The sequence below is a fragment of the Scyliorhinus torazame genome, chromosome 1 (assembly GCF_047496885.1).
Source record: "Scyliorhinus torazame isolate Kashiwa2021f chromosome 1, sScyTor2.1, whole genome shotgun sequence".
NCBI lineage: Eukaryota > Metazoa > Chordata > Chondrichthyes > Carcharhiniformes > Scyliorhinidae > Scyliorhinus > Scyliorhinus torazame.
The window spans coordinates 148,165,383-148,191,099 of record NC_092707.1 but is presented as its reverse complement, the minus strand read 5'-3'; the positions used below and the strand labels follow the sequence as shown (position 1 = coordinate 148,191,099).

The following is a 25,717-nucleotide window of genomic DNA, read 5'->3' as shown; positions in this document are numbered from 1 at the left end:
TTGGATCTCCTCGATTGTGCTTTAAGGTTTTCGGTTTTAGCAAACCATTTGTCAACTACATACAAAACCACTTTATTCTCCAGTTTCACCACTCTGCTCGAATTCACATTGGCAGAGTGTTAGAGAAAACGCTCCCCATGTTAAGCGCAAGCAGCATTGACTGGTTTAATCGAAGTCAGTAGCTCCTTTCAGACAGTAATAATCTGACCATGAAGTTCTACCTTGTTACCGATTTTAGACAATAGTTCTGAAAGAAGTTATAGTATTAAGAATTCCTTTTTCCATGTTCGGGGGTTCCTTGTTGGATCATCAGGCACAGCCGGTGCCCAGGTTTGACAGGTGCATCGATGTGTTTCTCTTTGTTCGGGCGTCGCCATGATGAAAAAAATCAGCTGTTGAGACTGGTGAAAATAGAATGGAGCGAGAGAAAAAGAAGAGATAACAGTATCACCTATTTATGCTTGGGCATTAAATAAATTAAATTGACAAGGAAAATGTCGGGTTTTGAACTTCAAAGCATAGATAAAGTTGTTCTGGGCAGGAGATTGGAAAAAACCCATCTTCACATCACATTACTCGAGAGCGCCCCAGCTGATCTAATTTTAACCCCAACTCTACATTCCTGCCTACTCTTGATAGCCTTTCACCCCTTGCTTATCAAGAATCATTCAACCTCTGCCTTAAAGATGTTCAAAGACTGCCTTAGCCACCTTTATAAAAAAAAAAAAAAAATTTTTAGAGTACCTAATTCATTTTTTCCAATTAACGGGCAATTTAGCGTGGCCAATCCACCTAGCCTGCACATCTTTGGGTTGTGGGGGCGAAACCCACGCAAACACGGGGAGAATGTGCAAACTCCACACGGACAGTGACCCAGAGCCGGGATCGAACCTGGGACCTCGGCGCCGTGAGGCAGCAGGGCTAACCCACTGCGCCACTGTGCTGCCCTCCTAACCATCTTTTGAGGAAGATAATTCCAAAGTCTCACACCCCTCTAAGAGAAAATAAATTGCTCGTGCTGGATTCTCTGTCCCGCCGCACCACATTTCTGTTTCACCCTGCCGGCGGGATGTTCCGTTACGTCGGCTGGGCAATGGGGTTTCCCATTGTGGGGCAGCCCCATGCCGCCAGGAAACCCCCGGGCCTCCGTGGAGAATCCATCTCTGTCTTAAATGGATGATCCCTTTTTAAACAGCCCCTAGTTTTAGATTCTCCCAGAAAAGCAAACATCCTTTCCACATCCACCTTGTCAAGTCCCTCAGGATTTTATATCTTTCAACCAAGTTACCTCTTGCTCTTCTAAACTCCTACGTATACAAGCCTAGCCTGCCCAGCTTTTCTTCATAAGACAACCCACCCATTCCAAGTATTCATAGAAACCAAGGGCTGCACGGTGGTGCAGTGAGTTAGCACTGTGGCCTCATGGCGCCGAGGTCCCAGGTTCGATCCTGGCTCTGGGTCACTGTCCATGTGGAGTTTGCACATTCTCCACGTGTTTGTGTGGGTTTCACCCCCAGAACCCAAAAGATGTGCAGGGTCGGTGGATTGGCCTCACTAAATTGCCCCTTAATTGGAAAAAAAATGAATTGGGTACTCTAAATTTATTTTTTTTAAGTATTCATAGAAACCATGCTGTGCAGAAGACCGTTTGGCCCATCGAGTCTGCACCAACCCTATGAAAGAACACCCTTGTTAAGCCTACTCCACCACCCTATCCCTGTAATCCACCTAACTGTCACGTATTTGGACACTAAGGGGCAATTTAGCATGGCCAATCCACCTAACCTGCACATCTTTGCACTGTGGGAGGAAACCGGAGCACCCGGAGGAAACCAACACCGAAACGGAAAGAAAGTACATACTCCACACAGTCATCCCAGGCCAGAATCGATCCTGATTCCTAGTGCTGTGAGGTAGCAGCGCCAACCACTGTGCCACCATGCTGCCTTGTTTTTTTTAAAGTACCCAATTATTTTTTTTCCAATTAAGGAGCAATTTTAGTGTGGCCAATCCACCTATCCTGCACATCTTTGGATTGTGGGGGTGAAGCCCACGCGAACATGGGGAGCATGTGCAAACTCCACACTGACAGTGACCCGGGTTTGGGATCGAACCCAGATCTTCAGCAGCGCTTTGAGGCAGCAGTGCTAACCACTGCGTCACCGTGCTGCTCTCGAGTAAACATTCTGAACTGCCCCCAACATCTTTTTTTTAAATACAGTTCACAGAATTCCAGATTGTGGCCTCACCAATCTCCCTACTCAAGTATTCAATTCCCCCCTCAATAACTTAGAACATTCTAATAGCTTTGCTAATTACTTGTTGCACCTGTATACTAACATTTTGTGATTCATGCACCAGGACATCCAGATCCCTCTGCATCTCAGAGCTCTACAATCTCTCACCATTTAGATAACATTTTTATTTGTCCTGCCAAAATAGACAACTTCACATTTTCCCACGTGATGCTCCATTTGTCAGATCTTTGCCCACTCACTTAACCTATCTATAGCCTTTTGTACTTTAGCTTGTTTAGCTCAGTGGGCTAGACAGCAGGTTTGTGATGCAGAACAAGGCCAGCAGCTCGGGTTCAATTCCCGTACCAGCTTACCCAAACAGGCGCCAGAATGTGGCGACTAGGGGCTTTTCACAGTAACTTCATACTTGTGGCAATAAAAGGTTATTATTTCGTAGCCTTATTATGTCATTTTTAAAACTTACTTGCCTAACTATCTTTGTGTCATCGGCAATTTTAGCAACTATACCATCAGTACCTTCATCCAAACTATTTATATAAATTGTAAGGAATTGAGGCCATGGCACTGATCCCTGTGGCAAACCACTCATCACATCCTGCCAACCAGAAAATGATTCATTTTCTGGAAATGCTTACTTCTCATTACAATCAAAACTGAAGAGTTAGGTAACATATTAATCATAAAGGAAAGTACTTGGAAAACTATATTTGTGTGTCAGATTTTGGATGCCCCAATTTACATCTTACACCTGGACTAGGCTATAAATCTCCACAGCCAAAGAACAATTTTCAACTTTGTCCAACCTCAAATCCAACTTATTTTACCTCAATAGCTCATATGCGTTTTCTTTCATCCAGAATGCACTGCCCCACAACCTACAAGATGTGCAGGTTAGGTGGATTGGCCACGCTAAATTACCCCCTAATTGGAAAAAATATATAATCTGGATTTGTTTATTGTCACGTGTACCAAGGTACAGTGAAAAGTATTGTTCTGCGTACAGTTCAGACAGATCATTCCATACATGAAAAGAAAATACATAGGGCAAACATAAAATACACCACATAAATATAGAGACACAGGCATCGGGTGAAGCATACAGGAGTGTAGTACTACTCAGTAGAGAAGATGTGTGAAGAGATCAGATCAGTACATAAGAGGGTCATTCAGGAGTCTGGTAACGGCAGAGAAGAAGCTGTTTTGGATCTGTTAGTGCATGTTCTCAGACTTTTGTACCTCCTGCCCGATGAAAGAAGTTGGAAGAGTGAATAATTATTTTTTTTACAATTAAGGGGTAATTTAGTCTAGCCAATCCACGTACCCTGCACATCTTTGGGTTGTGGAGGTGAGACCCACGCAAACATGGGGAGAATGTGCAAATTCTACACCGACAGTGACCTGGGGCTGGGATCGAACGCAGGTCCTCAGAGCTGTGGAGGCAGCAGTGCTAACTACTGTGACACCGCGTCGCCTACTTGATACACTTCTTCACAGAACTTTAAAATATTGAATTTCCCCTCAACCACACAAACTCCAATAATACAGCATCTGAAACTTTTATGAAAGCCTGGGTTCTGAGCTGTGGTATGAGTCCAGTTGGCCAGCATTCACTTTAAGAGTCCAGAGCCTCTATTTCCTATCACCTAGACCATGCGCAGCCCTACAGGGTGCTGGACATGGTACCTTTCTCATAAATCTCTAACAATATTAAAACATGTCCTTTACTGGTTCAAAATATCATGTTTGATTATTGACAAACTCAGCCAATCAATCAAAATACTTCACTCTATTATGTAATCTGTAACTTGTAATGAGCAATGCCAGAGGAGGTCCATAACAATCACGATTACAAATTGTTAAATACTAAATACAAAAATTGCTTTGGTCAATTAAAATGGATTGTACGTTTATGTAACCAGTTCAGTGCGGTTGATTTATATGTGCACTAATTTCTCTTATAGACACCAACATGTAGCAACCATGGTGTGTGGTGGTCTTAGACTGATTTACAATCAATGCAAGGAAGCTCCAACTGTAAAAGAAATAAATGTGAAGGAGTTTGAGAATTTTCTGGGACAGGTGTCCCTGGGCCAGGTGAATCTGGCCGGGCCTCCCTTCAATGTGCACACACCTAGCGCTGACACACAGCTGCTCCTGTTGCTGCCCAAATATCCATCTTGCTCAGGTTAGTCTGTCAGATCTTGAAATATGACATTAAATGCTATTTCTTGAGAGTTGTACTTCCATTTAATCATGTATTGATTTTCATGAAAAATACATTTGGTATTGGTGGAATCATTATGAGATGAACTTAGAATGATTTGCCGAGTTTAAATAGTTCTCATATTCGCAACACTTGAAAGGTCAAATTGAATCCGTTCCACAATAATTTTAGATTAAAGCTCTTTTGGTTCAACTTTTTTGTTAGTTTAGATTACAAGAGACTGGTTTTCATGAGCCAGTTTCAGTGTCTATACTACTTATGATCACAGACAGATGAGAAACAGGGGATCTGTGATTTTACTCACACCTGCTAATATCCCAATGATCTAAGTTACACAATTTTAGATTGCTTTTTTTTTTAACCCCTTCTATAATATTCTTTTTGAATTTAGAGTACCCAAATCTTTTTTTCCAGTTAAGGGACAACTTAACGTGCCCAATCCACCTACTCTGCACATCTTTTGGGTTGTGGGGGTGAGACCCTTGGAAACACGGGGAGAATTTGCAAACTCCACATGGATAGTGACCTGGGACCAGGATTCAACCCGGATCCTCACCGCAGTGAGGCATCAGTGCTAATCACTGTGCCACCCTTACCCCTTCTATAATGAGGTGCCCAAAACTGTACGCAGTACACCAAATGGGGTCCAACTCACATCTTGTACAGATTTAGCATGACCTCTTTGATTAGGTATTTTTTTCCTTTCAAATACAGTTTTTATGGCATTATCTTCATGCCCTACCACCTTCAGTGAACCATGTATCTCCACACCAAAGTCTTTCTGAATCTTTATTGCATCTAGAACCTTAGTTTTTAAGGTGCATTTCATTTTCCTATTGTACTTGATATGTATTTTACATTATTCTGCCCATTGTTCTGGCACTGGTTAATCCTTTGGCCTTTCACAATCTGTGTCACAATTTATCCATACCACCAGACAGATTTTTAAACCAATGAACATTTATGCAGTGTATAGCAAACTGAATGCTCATCACTCAAATTGGTTGTAGATGTGTGGTTTTCCCCCAGAATATTCTGATGTTATTTACAAGGCTGTGTGCTATAGGAAATATCAAGCTTTGAACACAGATCCCCTATACCCTGAAGTTAGGGATCTACAAGTCATGTTTGAAACTCTCAGACCCTGGGGTTTCCCATTCTATTTCCCAGTGCAATCAGGAGTCAGATTGCTTTGTCTACATTCCAACTTTAACATGTAATGGGCTCAAGATTTACTATTTAAAAAAATAAATTTGAGTACTCAATTCTTTTTTTCCCAATAAGGGGCAATTTATCGTGGCCAATCCACCTACCCTGCACATCTTTGGGTTGTGGGGACGAGACCCAGGCAGTCATGGGGAGAATATGTAAACTCCACACGGACAGTGACCCAGGGCTGGGATCGAACCCGGGTCATCGGTGCCATGAGGCAGCAGTGTTAACCACTGTGCCATCGTGCTGCCCCCTCAAGATTTACTAATGACTGCACAGACCATAATAGCTGCCAAAATAGGGACAGACCTAAAACGTGCCTTTAAAGTGTCTCAAAATTGACCAGGTATCCAATGAGCTTAACATCATCTCTTCCTATTACAGGAATGGACATCAATCCGACTGAGCTAGAGCACAACCTTGCACTATTCTTGGTAGAGAACTGTCCAGGTCAGAAGACACACTTGAAAACTGTTTTATTCAGAAAGTTGCAGCAGCTGCTTAGTGACGAGGAACAGAAGGTAATCACCTTTCAATCAGACCTTAAAGATGGCACAACTGAAAATCCAATCGTTGATACAACACTCAGTCTTGTGTTTTAATTGATTACTTTATAATATGGTGTGATGGAGGGATTCATAATTCCCCCACCAGACAGACAGAAACAGAATGGGTGGTCAGTTGAAATGGAGCAGGAGTCACATCCATTGGCTTCCTGTACTAGTCCTGCCAATTACAATTTTAAGTTAAATGCCAAGGGCACCCAACTAAGGCCAGCCAGGTCCATGTTTAAATGTGAAAATGGATTTAGAGGTGGTCATTGTGTCCAGCACAGAATCTTAATGCTAGGCCTGGGCAGAGAAGCCTTGGCAGCTTTAAGGAAAATATGTGAGGAATAGGATCCAGAGCTAGAAGGGAGGATTTAAACGTTCAACATGTGCTGTAGAGCATTAACCTTGGTTTGTAAACATAGAATGAAGTCAGTAATCTGACCTCAAATCAAACTGGGAACTGGAAAATTAAATCCCAGGAAAAAAGGTTGTGAAGCCGAGCAGCAAGCTATGTATTGCAGAATGCAGTGCTCTCCAGGGTGTTCCCAGGGATGGACACTGAGATAAACATTAACTGGGGGAGCTCAGTGAAGGACACTCTTTGATTTGCCCAAACCTTGCTGGTCTTCCAGTTCAAAGAACTGTTGGTGCCAAAGTATTGCAGACCAGCAGATTCTTAAGTCCAGGACTATGTGCTGAGGAATTCATTAAAGGTTGGGGCAGCTGACACGGATATGAGAAAAATGCGCTGTCTGTAAGCCCTCCCACTTTGATGTTGGAAACCATGTAAAACCTCTCTGCTGTTATGTTCTGAAATGAAATTAAATGAATATTGCAAATAAAAGCTGCAATTGTAAGTGTAGTGAGACTCCTCAGAATTCCACATTTGATTTGATTTGATTTATTGTCACATGTACCGAAGTACAGTGAAAAGTATTTTCCTGCGGCCGAGGGAACGTACACAGTACGCACATAGTAGACAAAAGAATAATCAACAGAGAACATTGACAAATGGTACATCGACAAACAGTGATGAGGACTGTCAGGATACAGCAGGATTTAGATCGTTTGGAGACTTGGGCGGAGAGATAGCAGATGGAGTTTAATCCGGACAAATGTGAGGTAATGCATTTTGGAAGGTCTAATGCAGGTAGGGAATATACAGTGAATGGTAGAACCCTCAAGACTATTGACAGTCAGAGAGATCGAGGAATACAGGTCCACAGGTCACTGAAAGGGGAAACACAGGTGGAGAAGGTAGTCAAGAAGGCATACGGCATGCTTGCCTTCATTGGCCGGGGCATTGAGTATAAGATTTGGCAAGTCATGTTGCAGCTGTATAGAACCTTAGTTAGGCCACTCTTGCAGTATAGTGTTCAATTCTGGTCACCACACTACCAGAAGGATGTGGAGGCTTTAGATAGGGTGCAGAAGAGATTTACCAGCATGTTGCCTGATATGGAGAGCATTAATTATGAGGAGCGGTTGAATAAACTCGGTTTGTTCTCACAGGAATGACGGAGGTTGAGGGGCGACCTGATAGAGGTCTACAAAATTAGGAGGGGCATAGACGGAATGGATAGTCAGGCTTTTTCCCAGGGTAGAGGGGTCAATTACTAGGGGGCATAGGTTTAAGGTGCGAGGGGCAAGGTATAGAGGAGCTGTATGAGGCAAGTTTTTTACACGGAGGGTAGTGGGTGCCTGGAACTCGCTGCTGGAGGAGATGGTGGAAGCAGGGACGATAGTGATGTTTAAGGGGCATCTTGACAAATACATGAATAGGATGGGAATAGAGGGATACGGACCCAGGAAGTGTAGACGATTTTAGTTTAGATGGGCAGCATGGTCGGTAGAGGCTTGGAGGGCTGAAGGGCCTGTTTTTGTTCTGTACTTTTCTTTGTTCTTTTGTTCTTTGTGATTGGTTACAGTGCGGAACTCGGGGCCAAACAAAGCAAATACATGAGCAAGAGCAGCATAGGGTGTCGTGAATAGTGTTCTTACAGGGAACAGATGGGGGAGGGTCCGAGGAGGAGTCGTTGAGGAGTCTTGTAGCTGTGGGGAAGAAGCTGTTCCTATGTCTGGATGTGCGAGTCTTCAGACTTCTGTACCTTCTGCCTGATGAAAGGGTCTGGAAGAAGGCAATGCCTGAGTGGGAGGGTCTCTGATAATGCTGTCTGCCTTCCTGAGGCAGCAGGAGGTGTATACAGAATCAATGTGGGGGTGGCAAGCTTGTGTGATGCGTTGGGCTGAGTTCACCACACTCTGCAGCTTCTTGTGATCTTGGACCGAGCAGTTGCCATACCAGGCTGTGTTGCAGCTGGATAGGATGCTCTCTCTCGCACAACTGTAGAAGTTTGTGAGAGTCGATGCAGACATGCCAAATTTCTTTAACTTCCGTAGGAAGTAGAGACGTTCTTGGGCATTTGTTGAAAGAAACTGACCTGATCTGCATTTTATATAAGTTTAAAGTTGACTTTAGATATTTTTATGAATGGGCGGCACGGTAGCACAGTGGGTAGCACTGTTGCTTCACAGCACCAGGTTCGATTCCCGGCTTGGGTCACTGTCTATGCGGAATCTGCACGTTTTCCCCGTGTCTGCATGGGTTTCCTCTGGGTGCTCCAGTTTCCTCCCAAAAGTCCCAAAAGACTTGCTGTCAGGTGAACTGGACATTCCGAATTCTCCCTCCGTGTACCCGAACAGGTGCCGGAATGTGGCGACTAGGGGCTTTTCACAGTAACTTCATTGCAGTGTTAATGCAATGTTAGTGCAAGTTAGTGCAAGCCTACTTGTGACAATAATAAAGATTATTATTATAAAGTATGTTTTTTGGAGAAAAAAAATCAAAACCAAATGAATAAACATCTGTCTGCAACAAGAATGTATTTCCATCCCAGCAGCGTGACTATAGTCGCGATCCCAGCCACGTACACACAGTTTCCACCCTGCATTGGTGAGCTTGAGCAATTTGCCCTCTGTTCACCTTGTCATCTGAGTACCTTTAAGAACTGGGTGCTTATCAAATAGCTGTAGTGGATGTACCTTTAAGAAATGGGCATTTATCAAATAGCTGCAGTGATGTCAGAGTGTGGGTGGAGCTGGGCTGGCTGTCTTTCACTTTCGTTTTTGAGCAGGCAGCTACAGTGTGTTTTAGTTTTGTTTTCAGAGCTGGATAGCTGCGGGTAAAGCAAGCAGCTGTATAATGATCTCTCTCTACAAGCTAGACTGTCTTCAGCTCATTTGAGGATTTCAAAGTAATTCTGTAGAGAATTTAAACCTGTCGTTCTTTGAAAAGGGTTTAATATATGAATGTTGTTAGGAAAGTTATGAAATGAAAATCGCTTATTGTCACAAGTAGGCTTCAAATGAAGTTACTGTGAAAAGCCCCTAGTCGCCACATTCCGGCTGGTACGGGAATTGAACCGTGCTGCTGGCCTGCCTTGGTCTGCTTTCAAAGCCAGCGATTTAGCTCTGTGCTAAACCAGCCCCTCATGAAGGGTTACTGATAGAATATTGTATCTGTGGGGATTATTGGTGTTGCTATTTGTTAAGATGTTTACTGTGTGTTTATAAAGTGTTAACTGGATTCATAAATAAACATGGTTTTGTTTTAAAAGTACTTTAGGTCTCTGTTGCCTCACACCTGTAGAGTGGGCCGTGTGCTCCCCATACCACAATCTAGTAAAAGTTGTGGGTCAGGTGAACTGCATGATACACTTTGGGGTTCTCTAAACCCTGGCCATAACAACCTTGCACAGTGTAAATTCACAGCCAGCTTGGTTATTTCCTTACACCATGGATATAAAGTGAGAAGTGTTTTTATGTTGGAGAAGACCTTTGTACAGAGCAGGCAAAAATTGTTGTTTCAATCATCAGAATATATTTGTCTTAAAATCTTCTGTTAAGATCATAAGAATTAGGAGCAGGAGGAAGCCATTGAGCCTGCTCCGCCATTTAATAAGATCATGACTGAATGGAAATGCCATAGAAAATAAACTTTTGCATTTAAAAATATGAAGCAACCAACCGTCTGTCAATATGTTTTCTCAAATAATATTCAAGATACAAAGTTATTGGGAGTCTTTATATTTCAGCTTCTTCATAAGTATCTGGTGCTGGAAGAGCTTGGTGCGATTGTGGACCTCACTATGTCGAAAGGGCAACGACACTTTCATCTACTGTGGGACTTTATGCAGGAATGCGGGGCTCTGGTTAGGGCCTGGCCTGCGAGATATCAGAGTCTGCTACAAACCACAAAAAGTAATATTCCTTTTAAAGGCTACCGAGCGTCACTTTGCTGTTTCTCTTTGACCTCGATTTACAAATTAGTTATTTCCCCACCAGTTCGACTTGCACAAATCAGAGATGAAAACCTCGAATTGTTCGTTCCTCAAGCTGACACCGGATCACACGTCTGGATTCTGCTTCATTCCCACTCTCCCATCGCTGTGGTGGAAAAACTCAGGCACTACTTCACTGACTGTGAGGCCTTTTGTTTATTGTACAAACCAATAGGGCGATTATATATCAAGGACAAAATCAAGATGTTTGCATATCTGATTCCCGCCTATGACACATTGGTTCAGGTATGTCCACTCGGCTCAATTTAAAATTTCGAAGCAAATATTGGAAAGTGCATATTACATTCTGCCACTCCAAACTACTGTCTATCTGATTTATTCTGCCAGGTATTGAACAAAGAGCACAGCAGCTACAAACAAGTGTTTAAAACAAAACTGTCAGTACGCAAGAATGCCTCGTACAGATTGCAGTTCGGAAATAAGGGCGTAGCCAAAGTTATCTCCATTACCCCCGAGGTGGGTTTGATGCTGCATTCATTGATTGAGGTTTTGAAATCAGAAATCCCTTTCTTGCACAGTGTTATTTCAACAGTTGTGTTGGGAGAGTTTACTGCCCAGTTTGGTTACAACTGAAACGGGCCACTGGATGGTGTATGGGTGCTGAATGTATCCTGTTCCACCCACAACCTATCCTCAGCCATTTTCCATAAAGGGTCAATGGACCAGCAGCATGAGCACCTCTGCTTGCAGAATGAATCAGATCCTGAAGCACAAACTTTATGCAGTTGGAGCTGCTGCATTGGAATCACTTGCTGTTGTCAGAAGATTCCCTCAACCAAACTCCAGAGGCACCTGCCGGATATTCGGACAGGTCTGACTGAAATGAACCCATGTTGCAACATTCCCTCCAACAGCTTACAGACATTCCTCCTCTCTGGCCAGCAGGACCCGATGGCGTATCCACTTCAACTTGTGCTCGTTTGAAAAAACAATTTCTCTTCTACACTTATCCGTAGACTTTTTTTTATGACCAGGAAAGCTTAGAATAAAATCTTGACTCTTTAACCTTGAAAGGGAGATGAGCAGGGTCTGTCGACCTATATGGGAAGCTGGTCCACCTAACATCTGTGGAGTCCAGGGATTGGGATTGATTCCATTGCAAACTTCAGGGTATTGGCCGTTACAGAATTAGCACGTCCTCTCTCTAAAGATGGGCTTGGCATCCCTGAGAAAGGTTCTCTCCTACGTCACTTGTGTACCTTAACCTAATTTCAAACGATGGAAACTGCAGTTTGAGGACACAGTGAAGATGGGTGTGCTAAATCTGTTCACTCATTGATTCAACATGTTTTCGCTCCAAATGAGTTGGCATCAGGGAAATTAAAAAAGGTGTAAATTTCAGAGAATCCCTTACAGTGCAGAAGGCCATTTGGCCCATCGAGGTTGCAACGACTCTTGGAAAGAGCCCACTCCCCTATCCCTGCAACGCGTAACCCCACCTAACCGTTGGACACTGGGACAATTTAGCATGGCCAATCCACCTAATCTGCACATACTCGGACTGTGGGAGGAAACCGGAGCACCCGGAGGAAACCCACAGGCTCGGAGTTTAACTCCCCACAGCCTGGTGGAAACCGAGCGGGGGCAGTTAAAAATAAGAGTAAGGATTTAATTGCATAAATTACACTGCTTTCCTGATATGTCTGAATCTTAACGTTCATTCGGGCACACAAGGAGACCAGAGGGAAGAAATAATAGAACAGGGTAGGAATAAATAGAGCACTAAAGAGCTATTCCCATATTTCATCTGGTCATCAGGGCGAGAGCCCCTGTAACACTTCCTTAAATCCGCTTCAAATAGGCACATTGACACCTGTGCTGAGCAGGAGGGGTATCCTTGGCCAGAAGGAGGGACGCCTCATTGCTCCTGGTACATCCATCCTTCTGTCCTACATTATTATAATAGCTTTTACCCCCATTCTGTACTTCACTGGACAACAAGGGACCTAATCAGATTTGCAGTCTGCCGCCGGCGACCTGCTTTTGCTCGCCAGCTAGTTGTTCATCGGCCGTGTTGGGTACAGTCTCTGCTATTTCGACCTGCTGTAGCCCCCAGCTCACACTCCCTGGGTGTGCAATCTACTTTGCGGCTTGCGTCCCGTAAAACCAGGGCAGAGTAATTTCTCCCACCGCGCTCCTTACAGCCACGTTGCTTTCCAACTTACCCCTTCGTAAATTATATTCACAGGATGCCATAGTGTTCAAACACTCTCTATGCCCCAATGTGCCAAAGCCAAAATATGTCCTGCAGCTGGATGAGCATTTCGACGACTGGCCCTTGGTACTTCAGCTGATGCACGAGGATAAAGGTTGTGTGGTGTTAAATGAGCTCATCACTGAGGAACAACTGCAGCATGAAAATGAAGGTATCCCTGTTTATGTTGTTCTTCAGTGCAGGGAGAGAATGTTCTATGATCATTTACCCTTGGAACAGGCATGCTGAACCTACAGCACTAACTATAGGGGCTGTAAACAGCTAATATGGATAAACGTACAAGCGGTTGGCAGACAAATGTCGCCAACTCTTCTATCCAACTTTACCTGGCAGCACCTGAGAATCTTTGTTAAAATATCACTAGGATCGGGTACCTGCTGACATTTATCACCCATGGCGACTAATGAGTAGGAGTAGGAACCGGCAGTAATAATAATCATTGCTTATTGTCACAAGTAGGCTTCAATGAAGTTACTGTGAAAAGTCTCTAGTCGTCACATTCCGACGCCTGTTCGGGGAGGCTGGTAGGGGAATTGAACCCACGCTGCTGCCTTGTTCTGCATTACAAGCCAGCTATTTAGCCCAGTGTGCTAAACCAACCCCTCTAGTAGTCAGACATATAAGGTGTCAGGACTTAGCCCCTTAAGTACGAGATTTAAGTCTGCTTGTACAAGGTGCTCGTGCTCAGGTCCATGCGGAAATCAGTGCTGCAGATACATAGCAGGAGCTGCACCACTCCAATTCCATTGCCTTCCTTTTTTGATGATGATCATCACCAGTGAATTCCACGTTTTCCCTATTGCCGACTGGACAATGAGCAGAACCACTGGACAAAATGTGTTGGAGATCGTTGCGTTTGGTTATTGGTTGCACACAAATGGGAGGTGAGCAATTTGGAAACAAGTAATTTCAATTTCATTACTTCAGACGGAAGTTGGTGAATTAGTGCTGCATACTCCCAGGAAGAGGTGGACAGATAATTCAGAGAAAACAACTAAGGAGATTAAGGTGTGCAGTTATGGTATTTGTGCGACTGAGGTGGATGATAGACTGTATATTGCTGTGCAGTACTACAGGATAAACTAGGATTAAGTAACACGATAATTTAAAGGGAATTCATTAAAATACAGGTCTTTAACTTTTTTGTTACCTCAAAATTGAGGCACATTCCCAACATCCTGAACTCTGTTTTTCACAGAATACATCTTTGTGACGATGAACGGAAAGCAGTACTGCATCCTTAGAATTCACAATCACATCAGCTACCAGCAATTCACATCCGGAATGGAACAGACTTTCCCAGGAGAGACATTCAATGTATATTACAAAGCAAAAGGTGACATAACTATGGAATGTGTCAGAGAATGGCAGCTTGGAATAGCCACTGGCTAATGAGAGGGGTTTCACTGTTTTGCAGGAGATGTTCCATTGCTGATTAATGGACAGAACAGTATAGAATACCTCCTCAAACACTGCAGGTTGGGGAACATTGTCCTGGAAGCTGAAGGTAAAAACTGTCGCAAGACCATCCTGCTGCAACATCCCATCACTGCATATGGAGGTGTATTCTTCCACAATTGCCTTTCATGCCCTGTGTGTGCTCTTTAATTTAACCTGCAAAGTAATGCATTTGCTATTTTAAAATTAAGAAGTATAATTATTAAGAATACAGACACAGGCCATTTGGCCCAGCTAGTCTGTGCTGATATATATATATATACTCCACATAGGCATCCTCCCATTCCAAACAACCTCAGTTCTTCCCTTTCCCTCTTGGATTTATTCATACCTATCTTATATTTAAGGCCTCTAGATTTGGATTCTCCCACAAGTAGAAATATTTTTTCCACATCAATTTTGAAAGTCTCCAAAGGTTCCTCTAGGTCTTCTCTTTTCAACTTTCTCCAGTGCTTCGACTACTTACTAATAGCATGGAAACCAGAACGCTGCAAAATTCTCTAAGTACAGCCTGACTAGTCCTATGCAAGTTAAAACATAGGGCAGCACGGTGGCGTAGTGGTTAGCCCTGCTGCCTCACAACGCCGCGGACCTGGGTTCAATCCCGGCCCCGGGTCACTGTCCGTTGGAGTTTGCACATTCTCCCCGTGTCTGCATGGGTTTCACACCCACAACCCAAAAAGATGTGCAGGGGCGGCCAGTGGTTAGCACCGGGACTGCGGCGCTGAGGACCCGGGATTCAAACCCGACCCTGGGTCACTGTCCGTGTGGAGTTTGCACATTCTCCCCATGTCTGCATGGGTTTCACCCCCACAACCCAAAGATGTGCTGGTTAGGTAGATTGGCCTCACTAAATTGCCCCTTAATTGGAAAAAAAATAATTGGCTACTCTAAATTTTAAAAAAATTAAAGCGATGTGCAGGGTCGGTGGATTGGCCACGCTAAATTACCCCTTAATTGGAAAAAAAAAATTGGGTACTCCAAATAAAAAAAATAAAACATAATTTCACTACTTTTAAATTCTTTACCCCATTAAATATGTCTTTTTTCAATTGCCTTGTTGACCGACGATGCTCTTCCTTTTAATAATTGTGCACCTATATCCCTTTGCTCGACTCCCCATTTTGTTTCTTACTTTCTACAGTGATGGCGGTGTTTTTATTTTTCCTATCAAAGTGCAATTTAGCGTGGCCAATCCAGCCACTCTGCACTTCTTTGGGTTGTGGGGTGAGACCCACACAGACATGGTGGCCTGTCATTTCCAATGGGACCTTTAAACCTACCTGCTTTAAGGTAGCTAGTGCCATGAAAAAGTTGGTGTATCCACCTTCACTCTGCTTCTTTTAGACTTCAACGCTGGGCTCTGGCGATCCCCACACATCCTGGAGTCAGGAAGGTTGGATGAGATAGGCATGGTAGAAATTTGGCATAGGTGAATAGAGTACGGAGTGGCAATCCGACACTGATTGCCATTTTGATAAAGTTATGGCCCATTGTTTCTCGTAGTTGAGGGGACGTCGTGTGGGAGGCCCTGGATCACAAGGACACAAAAATTAGGAGCAAGAGTCGGTCATTTGTTCCCTTGAGTTTGCTCTACCATCCAACAATATAAATGATTATTTGATTGTGGCCTCAATTCTATTTTCCTGTCTGTTCCCCATTATCCTTGACTCCCTTGTTGGTCATAAATCTAGCTCAGCCTTGAAGAGGCGAAGAATATTCTATAGACTAACAACCCTCTGAGAGAAAAGAAAATCCCCAGTCTTAAATGCGAGACCCTTAATTTTAAAATTCTGTCCCCCACAAGGGGAAATATTCTCTCAGAATCCACCCCATCAAGTCTCCTCAGGATCTTGTATGTTTCAATAAGATGAACTTAATTCTTCCATCCCAGAGATCAGTCAAGTGAACCTTCTTTGAATAGCTTCTAGTGCAGTTATAGTAAGGGACCAAAACAGTACACAGTACTGAAACTCCATCTCAATAACAGCAGTGTGTTTACCTATACCACTTGGACTGCAGCGGTTCAAGAAGGCAGCTCATACCACCTTCTCATCGGCAATTAGGGATGGGCAATAAATGCTGGCCCCAGTCAGCAATACCGCACCCATAATCTAATAAAATAAACCTTCAATGGTGAGATTCCGCAGGGATCAGTACTGGGACCTTTGCTGTTCGTAGTATATATAAATGATTTGGAGGAAAATGTAACTGGTCTGATTAGTAAGTTTGCGGATGACACAAAGGTTGGTGTAATTGCGGATAGCGATGAGGACTGTCAGAGGATACAGCAGAATTTAGATTGTTTGGAGACTTGGGCGGTGAGATGGCAGATGGAGTTTAATCCGGACAAATGTGAGGTCATGCATTTTGGAAGGTCTAATACAGGTAGGGAATATACAGTGAATGGTAGAACCCTCAAGACTATTGATACTCAGAGAGATCTTGGTATACAGGTCCACAGGTCATTGAAAGGGGCAACACAGGTGGAGAAGGTAGTCAAGAAGGCATTCGGCATGCTTGCCTTCATTGTCCGGGGCATTGAGTATAAAAATTGGCAAATCAGGTTGCAGCTGTATAGAACCTTAGTTAAGCCACACTTGGAGTATAGTGTTCAATTCTGGTCACCACACTACCAGAAGGATGTGGAAGCTTTAGAGAGGGTGCAAAATAAATTTACCAGGATGTTGCCTGGTATGGAGGGGATTAGCTGTGAGGAGAGGTTGAATAAACTTGGTTTGTTCTCACTGGAACGAAGGAGGTTGAGGGGCGACCTGAGAGAGGTCTACAAAATTATGGGGTGCATAGACAGAGTGGATAGTCAGAGACTTTTTCCCAGGGTAGAGGGGGCTTAGGTTTAAGGTGCTAGGGGCAAGGTTTAGAGGATATGTACGAGGTCAGGTTTTTACACAGAGGGTAGTGGGTGCCTGGAACTCGCTGCCGGATGAGGTGGTGAAAGCAGGGACGATAGTGATGTTTAAGGGGCATCTTAACAAATACATGAATAGGATGGGAATAGAGGGATACGGACCCCGGAAGTGTAGAAGATTTTAGTTTAGACGGGCAGCATGGTCGGCTCAGGCTTGGAGGGCCGAAGGGCCTGTTCCTGTGCTGTACTTTTCTTTGGTTTTTTTTTCTATTCTCCGTTGGCTGACGGCGGAATCGGGAAATGCGATTGGGCGGAGAATCGGTTCTGACACCGAAGATGTGGTGGGCACCGATTTCACGCCAAATTGCAACTCTTCATCGCCACGACAGCTATGTCAATGCATTCCAGAATACACGTACAATAAATACCTTTGGCATATCATTAACGGGCCTGACCCGGTATTCTCCAGGGCCGGATTCCCAACTTGAGGTTCACTTGTGCTTTTAAAACTCGTGAAACAGGCGCCATGGCTCCTGAGGGAGAGAGAGGGGGTACGGAAAGTGTCCAACATCTCAGTTTGCTGACAGTTATGCCCCTGGCCCGGGGGGGGGGGGGGGGGGGGGGGGGGCTTCTGCCAGGGCCGGGGTGAGTAGTGGGGGGTGACCAGGAGGTGGGCTGTGGGGTCGGGTGGAGGGGTATGGAACACCATTACCACAGCTGGCAACGCAGCCATGCAGCTGCACACGCCGCTGACTGCCCACTGTGAACAGGGCCATGGGTTGTATGGGTGTCCCCCAGGCTGGTGCCCTCTGCCCTAGCCGACCCATCACCCGTATGGGCATGCTCCAGTGCAACCAGTGCCATCTTGTTGGCTGGGATGTTTGTGTGTGTGTGTGTGTGTGTGGGGGGGGGGGTGCAGCGTGTTTATGCAGCTGCAGCTTGAGCCTCCAGAGTGTTAAATGCAATCCGTTGAATTCTCATTGGAATTGATTCAGTCACTGAATCGGTCCAGGTGCGACGCCAGTTTTTGCTGTTGTGGAAGTCCACGAATCCTGCCCCGGCGTCAACACTTAGTCTCAGGAATGGGCAATCCAGATACAGATGTGATCTCACTAAGGCTTTGCAGAGCTACACCAACACTTCCCCACTTTTCTCCTTTATCCATTCATGGGCTGTGAGCATCACCAACAAAGCCAGCATTTGTTGCATTTCAACTGAGTAGTTTTCTGGGCCATTTGAGAGGGCAATGGAGTCAACCATATTGCTGTGCGTGTGGAATATGATGGCAGATTCCTTTCCCTAAAAGACATTAGTGAACCAGATGATTTCATGGTCACCATCACTGATGATTAGCTTTATATTACAGGTTTAATAACTGAATTCAAATTGCACTAGTGACCACGGTGGTATTTTAACCCATGTCCACAGAAGGCTGGGCATTTGGAATGCTAATCCAGCGACATTACCACTATGCCACAGTCTCCCTCTCACTGTACACCAAATCTAGTTTCCTGCTTTCTTGAATAGAGGTGTTATTTTTGCAATTTTCCAATTGGTTGGGGTCTTTCCAGAATCTAGGGAATTTTTGAAAATCACAAGCAATATATCTACTATCTCTGCTGCCACTTATTTTAAGACTGTAGGATGCATGCCATCAAGCCCAGAGTGCTTGTCAGCTTTTTGTTCCGATAGTTTTATCTCTTCCATTGTGGTTGTGATTGTTTTTAAGTTCCTCCCTCGTTTTACTTTATTTTCAAAAATTCTGGGTATGATTTTTGTGTCTTGTTTCCCATTATTAATTCCCCAGTCTCGGACTTCCGGTTGCGGCTATGCGGAGCTAAGCCGCACGATTCGGCAGCTCCCGCGATCACGGACTTTCGGGCTCGCTAGAGGAGCCCCAACGGAATTTTTTTCACAGACAACCCGTGGGGAAGAGAAGAGAGAGGTCCCCTACCAACTTTTATGGACCGGACCCGAAGTGCAACGGCCAGAAAGCAGCATTGGAGCAGCGGGAGAAGCGAGGGAAAAAAAGCAAAATGGCGGCGGCCGGGGACAAAGAGGAGATGCAGGAATTCATCAAGCGCTGCTTCGAGGAGCTGCGTAAGGAGATGCTGGCGCCTATGCTGGCGGTAATTGAAGGACTAGGGATAACGTAGAAGGCCCACGAGATGAAGATCCAGGAGGTCCAGAAAAGAGTGAGTGAGAATGAGGACGGGCTCTTGGGCCTGGCGGTGAGAGTGGAGCGGCACGAGGCGCTACACAAGAAGTGGACGGGAAGACTCGAAGACCTGGAGAACAGGTCGAGGAGAAATAATCTGAGGCTCCTGGGTCTCCCAGAAGGAGTGGAGGGGGCCGATGCCGCGGCATACGCGGGCACGATGGTCGGGGCGATGATGGGCGCGGAGGCCCCTTCAAGGTCGCTGGAGCTGGACGGGGCGCACCGGGTGCTGGCGAGGAAGCCCAAGGCAAATGAGCCGCCAAGGGCGATGGTGGTGAGATTTCACCGGTTTACGGACAGAGAGAGGGTCCTGAAATGGGCCAAGAAGGAGCGGAGCAGCAAGTGGGACAATGCAGAGATCCGAATATACCTGGACTGGAGCACGGAGGTTGCTAAGCGGAGAGCGGGTTTCAACCGCGCCAAAGCGGTGCTGCATTGGAAAGGAGTGAAGTTTTGAATGCTGCAGCCAGCGCGACTGTGGGTTACATACAAGGACCAACACTACTACTTCGAAACGCCTGAAGAGGCGTGGACCTTTATACAAACTGAAAAGTTGGACTCTAACTGAGGGTTTGTGAGGGTGGGGGGGGATGTTTTGGGGTTTGATGTGTGATGGTTGGTGTATATAGGGGGTCAATCATGCGCAGGAAATGTTACATAGGCTGGGGGAGAGAGACAAGGCCACGACAGGAGCTGCGCCAGAGGGGGTGGGGCAGGCTTTGGAAAGCGCGTTTTTTTTTCCCGTGTGCGGGAAGAAAGGTGGGAAGGGAAACAAAGGAACGTATATTGATTGGGAGACTCCCACATGGGGGGGTCAAAGTGACGGCGGGGTCAGCAGGTGCCAGCTGACTTACGGGAGTGATATGGGGGGAGCAAAAAAACTAGACGGGTCTAGCGGAGGGGGGGGGGGGGGGAAGGGAGGGGAAAAGGGGGGGGAAGGGAGGGGAAAAGGGAGGGGGGGGAAGGGGGGGGGGGGAGGGAAGGGAGGGGGGGGGGGAAGGGAAGGGAGGGAGGGGGGGGGAAGGGAAGGGAGGGGGGGGGAAGGGAAGGGAGGGGGGGGGAAGGGAAGGGAGGGGGGGGGGAAGGGAGGGGGGGGGGGAAGGGAAGGGAGGGGGGGGGGAAGGGAAGGGAGGGGGGGGGAAGGGAAGGGAGGGGGGGGGGAAGGGAAGGGAGGGGGGGGAAGGGAAGGGAGGGGGGGGGAAGGGAAGGGAGGGGGGAAGGGAAGGGAGGGGGGGAAGGGAAGGGAAGGGAGGGGGGGAGGAAGGGAAGGGAAGGGAGGGGGGGGGAAGGGAAGGGAAGGGAGGGGGGGGAAGGGAAGGGGAAGGGAAGGGAAAGGAAGGGAAGGGGGGAAGGGGGAAGGGAAGGGAGGGGGGGGGGAAGGAGGGAGGGGGGGGGAAGGGGGGGAGGGGGGGGGAAAGGGGGGGGGAAGGGGGGGGGGGGGAAAGGGTTGCTGCTGCACTGGCCGAAAGGGAATGGGACACAGAAGAGGTGGTCGGGACGGAGGTCCCCCGGCTGGGGGACTGGAGGGCGCGGGGGACGCGGACACGGGACTGGCCCCGAAAAGTAGATGGCTAGTCGGGGGGGGGGGGGGGGGAGGGGGGGTTGTGAGAGCCCCTCCAATCCGGCTGATAACGTGGAACGTGAGGGGCCTGAATGGGCCGGTGAAGAGGGCTCGAGTGTTCGCACACTTGAAGAGACTGAAGGCAGACGTGGCTATGCTCCAAGAGACACACCTGAAGGTGGCGGACCAGGTCAGGTTAAGAAAGGGATGGTAGGGACAGGTATTTCACTCGGGACTGGACACGAAAAATAGAGGGGTGGCAATTTTGGTGGGAAAGCATGTGTCATTTGAGGCCAAGACTATCGTAGTGGATAATGGAGGGAGATATGTGATGGTGAGTGGTAGGTTGCAAGGGAAGTGGGTGGTGTTGGTAAATGTATACACCCCGAACTGGGATGATGCTGGATTCATGAAGCGCATGTTGGGGCGCATTCCGGACCTGGAGGTAGGAGGCCTGATAATGGGAGGGGACTTCAATACAGTGCTGGACCCAGCACTAGACCGCTCCAGATCAAGGACGGGAAAGAGGCCGGCGGCGGCCAAGGTGCTCAGGGGGTTTATGGATCAGATGGGGGGGGGGGGGGGGGGGCAGTGGACCCATGGAGGTTTGCAAGACCGCAGGCCAGGGAATTTTCTTTCTTCTCCCACGTGCACAAAGCCTACTCCCGGATAGATTTCTTTGTTCTGGGCAGGGCGCTCATCCCGAGGGTGGAGGGGACGGAGTATTCGGCCATAGCCATTTCGGACCACGCCCCGCACTGGGTGGAAATGGGGCTGGGAGAGGAGAGGGGACCAACGCCCGCTGTGGCGGCTGGATGTGGGACTGCTGGCAGATGAGGTGGTGTGTGGGAAGGTGAGTGGGTGTATCGAAAGGTACTTGGAGCCCAACGACAACGGGGAGGTGCGAGTGGGGGTGGTATGGGAGGCATTGAAGGCGGTGATCAGGGGAGAGCTAATCTCCATCAGGGCTCATAGGGAGAAGACGGAGGGCATGGAAAGGGAGAGGTTAGTGGGGGAGATTTTGAGAGTGGACAGGAGATTCGCAGAGGCCCCGGAGGAAAGATTACTGGGGGAAAGACGACGGCTCCAGACGGAGTTTGACCTGTTGACCACGGGGAAGGCGGGAGGCACAGTGGAGGAAGGCGCAGGAGGCGACCTACGAGTACGGGGAAAAGGCTAGTCGGATGCTGGCACACCAGCTCCGTAAGAGGACGGCAGCGAGGGAAATAGGGGGGCATCAAAGATGGAAGGGGAGCCACGGTTCGGAGTGTAAAGAAAATAAACAAGGTATTCAAGGCCTTCTATGAAGAGCTGTACAGATCCCAACCCTCAGGGGGGGGAAGAGGGGATGAGACGATTCCTAGACCAACTGAGGTTCCCGAGGGTGAAGAAGCAAGAGGTGGCTGGTTTGGGGGCACCAATCGGGTTGGAGGAGCTGAGCAAGGGTTTGGGGAGTATGCAGGCGAGGAAGGCCCCGGGGCCGGACGGGTTCCCGGTGGAGTTCTACAGAAAGTACGTAGACCTGTTGGCCCCGCTACTAGTGAGGACGTTTAACGAGGCAAGAGAGGAGGGGACCCTGCCCCCGACAATGTCGGAGGCGACAATTTCCTTGATTCTAAAGCGAGACAAGGACCCGCTGCAATGTGGATCGTACAGGCCGATTTCGCTCCTCAATGTGGACGCTAAGTTATTGGCAAAAGTGCTGGCCACGAGGATTGAGGACTGTGTCCCGGGGGGTGATTCATGAGGACCAGACGGGATTCGTAAAGGGCAGGCAATTAAACACTAATGTGTGGCGGCTCTTAAACGTGATAATGATGCCATCGGAGGACGGAGAGGCGGAGATAGTGGCAGCTATGGACGCGGAAAAGGCCTTTGATCGAGTAGAGTGGGAGTACCTCTGGGAGATGCTGCGTAGGTTTGGGTTCGGGGGAGGGTTTAGCAGCTGGGTTAAGCTCCTTTACAGAGACCCCGGTGGCGAGTGGAGTGACGAACCGGCGGAGGTCGGAGTACTTTCGGCTGTACCGAGGAACGAGGCAGGGGTGCCCCCTGTTTGCATTGGCGATCGAACACTTGGCCATACACTGAGGGAGTCTAATAAATGGAGGGGGGTGGTCTGAGGGGGAGAAGAGCATCGGGTGTCGCTATACGCCGATGACCTGTTGCTGTACGTGGCGGACCCAATGGAGGGGATGGTGGAGGTCATGCAGACTCAGAGAGTTTGGGGAGTTCTCGGGCTATAAGCTCAATGTAGGGAAGAGTGAGCTTTTTATATTACACGCAGGGGACCAAGAAAGAGGGATAGGGGACCTACCGCTGAGGAGGGGCGGTGGGGAGTTTTCGGTATCTGGGGATCCAGATAGCCAGGAGTTGGGGGGGCCCTACACAAACTGAATCTGATGAGGTTGGTGGACCAAATGGAGGAGGACCTCAAAAGATGGGACATGTTACCGCACTCGCTGGCGGGCAGAGTGCAGTCGGTCAAAATGGTGGTCCTTCCGAGGTTTTTGTTTGTGTTTCAGTGCCTTCCCATCGTGATCACCAAGCGCTTTTTCAAGAGAGTAGGTAGGAGTAATATGGGGTTTGTGTGGGCGAATAAGACCCCAAGGGTAAGGAGAGGGTTCCTGGAACGCAGTAGGGACCGAGGAGGGTTGGCGCTGCCAAACCTAAGGAGCTACTACTGGGCAGTAAATGTGGCGATGATCCGCAAGTGGGTTATGGAGGGAGAGGGGGCGGCATGGAAGAAAATGGAGATGGCGTCCTGTAAAGGAACGAGCTTGGGGGCGTTGGTGACGGCACCGCTGCCGTTCTCGCCATCAAAGTATACCACGAGCCTGGTGGTGGCGGCAACATTAAGGATCTGGGCCCAGTGGAGACGGCACAGGGGTGCAGTGGGAGCCTCGGTGTGGTCCCGATCAGGGGTAACTACCGGTTTGTCCCGGGGCAGATGGACGGGGGGGGTTCCAGGGCTGGCATCGGGCGGGGATTAGAAGAATGGGGGACCTGTTCATTGACGGGACATTTGCGAGCCTAGGGGCACTGGAGGAGAAGTTTGAGTTACCCCCGGGAAATGCATTTAGATATATGCAGGTGAGGGCTTTTGTGAGGCGACAGGTCAGGGAATTCCCGTTGCTCCCGGCACAAGAAATTCAAGACAGGGTGGTCTCGGGTGTATGGGTCGGGGAGGGCAAGGTTTCGGCAATACACCAAGAGATGAAAGAAGAGGGGGAAGCGCTAGCAGAAGAGTTGAAGGGTAAATGGGAGGAGGAGCTGGGGGAGGAGATCGAGGAAGGTTTGTGGGCTGATGCCCTGGGTAGGGTTTAAAAAAAAAAAAAAAATATATATATATATATATATATATATATATAAAAGTTTTTCAACAAAACAATTTTTTCCCCTTACAAACAATAACCCCCCCCCCCGTAACAAAATAACACAAAATCGCCCTGAGCAAGATATATACATGGTAAGATGATATATTTACATAGCTTTATACACTGGCTCTCGCCCATTCGTGCCAGTTTCCCCCACCCTCCATGTTATCCCCCGCTCATCCGTCCCCTCAAGCAATCTCTCGTTCCCCCCCCCCCCCCACCCCAGGGTTGCTGCTGCTGCTGACCGACCTTCCTCTAACGCTCCGTGAGGTAGTCTAGGAACGGTTGCCACCGCCTGTAGAACCCCTGCGCAGACCCCCTTTAGGCAAACTTAATCCTCTCCAACTTTATGAACCCAGCCATGTCGTTTGTCCAGGCCTCCACACTGGGGGGCTTCGCCTCCTTCCACATTAGCAAGATCCTTCGCCGGGCTACTAGGGACGCAAAGGCCAGAATGCCGGCCTCTTTCGCCTCCTGCACTCCCGGCTCGTCCACTACTCCAAATATTGCTAGCCCCCAGCTTGGCTTGACCCAGACTTTCACCACCTGAGATATTGTTCCCGCCACTCCTCTCCAGAACCCCTCCAGTGCCGGACATGTCCAGAACATGTGGACATGGTTCGCCAGGCTCCCTGAACATCGTCCGCATCTGTCCTCTACCCCAAAGAACCTACTCAACCTCGCCCCCGTCAGGTGCGCTCTGTGAACCACCTTAAATTGTATCAGGCTGAGCCTGCCACATGAGGAGGAGGAATTAACCCTACCCAGGGCGTCAGCCCACAAACCTTCCTCGATCTCCTCCCCCAGCTCCTCCTCCCATTTACCCTTCAACTCTTCTGCTAGCGCTTCCCCCTCTTCTTTCATCTCTTGGTGTATTGCCAAAACCTTGCCCTCCCCGACCCATACACCCGAGATCACCCTGTCTTGAATTTCCTGTGTCGGGAGCAGCGGGAATTCCCTGACCTGTCGCCTCACAAAAGCCCTCACCTGCATATATCTGAATGCATTTCCCGGGGGTAGCTCAAACTTCTCCTCCAGTGCCCCTAGGCTCGCAAATGTCCCATCGATGAACAGGTCCCCCATTCTTCTAATCCCCGCCCGGTGCCAGCCCTGGAACCTCCCGTCCATCTTCCCCGGGACAAACCGGTGGGTACCCCTGATCGGAGACCACACCGAGGTTTCCACTGCACCCCTATGCCGTCTCCACTGGCCCCAGATCCTTAACGTTGCCGCCACCACCGGGCTCGTGGTGTACTTTGATGGCGAGAGCGACAGCGGTGCCGTCACCAGCGCCCCCAAGCTCGTTCCTTTGCAGGGCGCCATCTCAATCCTATTCCATGCCGCCCCCTCTCCCTCCATAACCCACTTACGGGTCATCGCCACGTTTGCTGCCCAGTAGTAGCTCCCTAGGTTTGG

The 25,717-nt window shown here is 47.8% G+C and overlaps 1 protein-coding gene across 4 annotated transcripts in view; it reads left to right on the top strand.

Moving 5' to 3' along the window:
• The window catches only part of LOC140414681 (uncharacterized), an 86,989-nt gene that overhangs the window by 54,735 nt on the left and 6,537 nt on the right, over nucleotides 1-25,717 (top strand). For 3 of the 4 annotated variants that reach the window (XM_072500999.1, XM_072500997.1, XM_072501000.1), the window contains 7 exons: nucleotides 4,220-4,443; nucleotides 6,079-6,215; nucleotides 10,340-10,831; nucleotides 10,934-11,062; nucleotides 12,795-12,972; nucleotides 14,020-14,157; nucleotides 14,239-14,328. In XM_072500999.1, the coding sequence (XP_072357100.1) occupies nucleotides 4,220-4,443; nucleotides 6,079-6,215; nucleotides 10,340-10,831; nucleotides 10,934-11,062; nucleotides 12,795-12,972; nucleotides 14,020-14,157; nucleotides 14,239-14,328 (1,388 nt within the window). The remainder of the gene's footprint in view (nucleotides 1-4,219; nucleotides 4,444-6,078; nucleotides 6,216-10,339; nucleotides 10,832-10,933; nucleotides 11,063-12,794; nucleotides 12,973-14,019; nucleotides 14,158-14,238; nucleotides 14,329-25,717) is intronic. The other variant, XM_072500998.1, reaches the window with a different exon arrangement.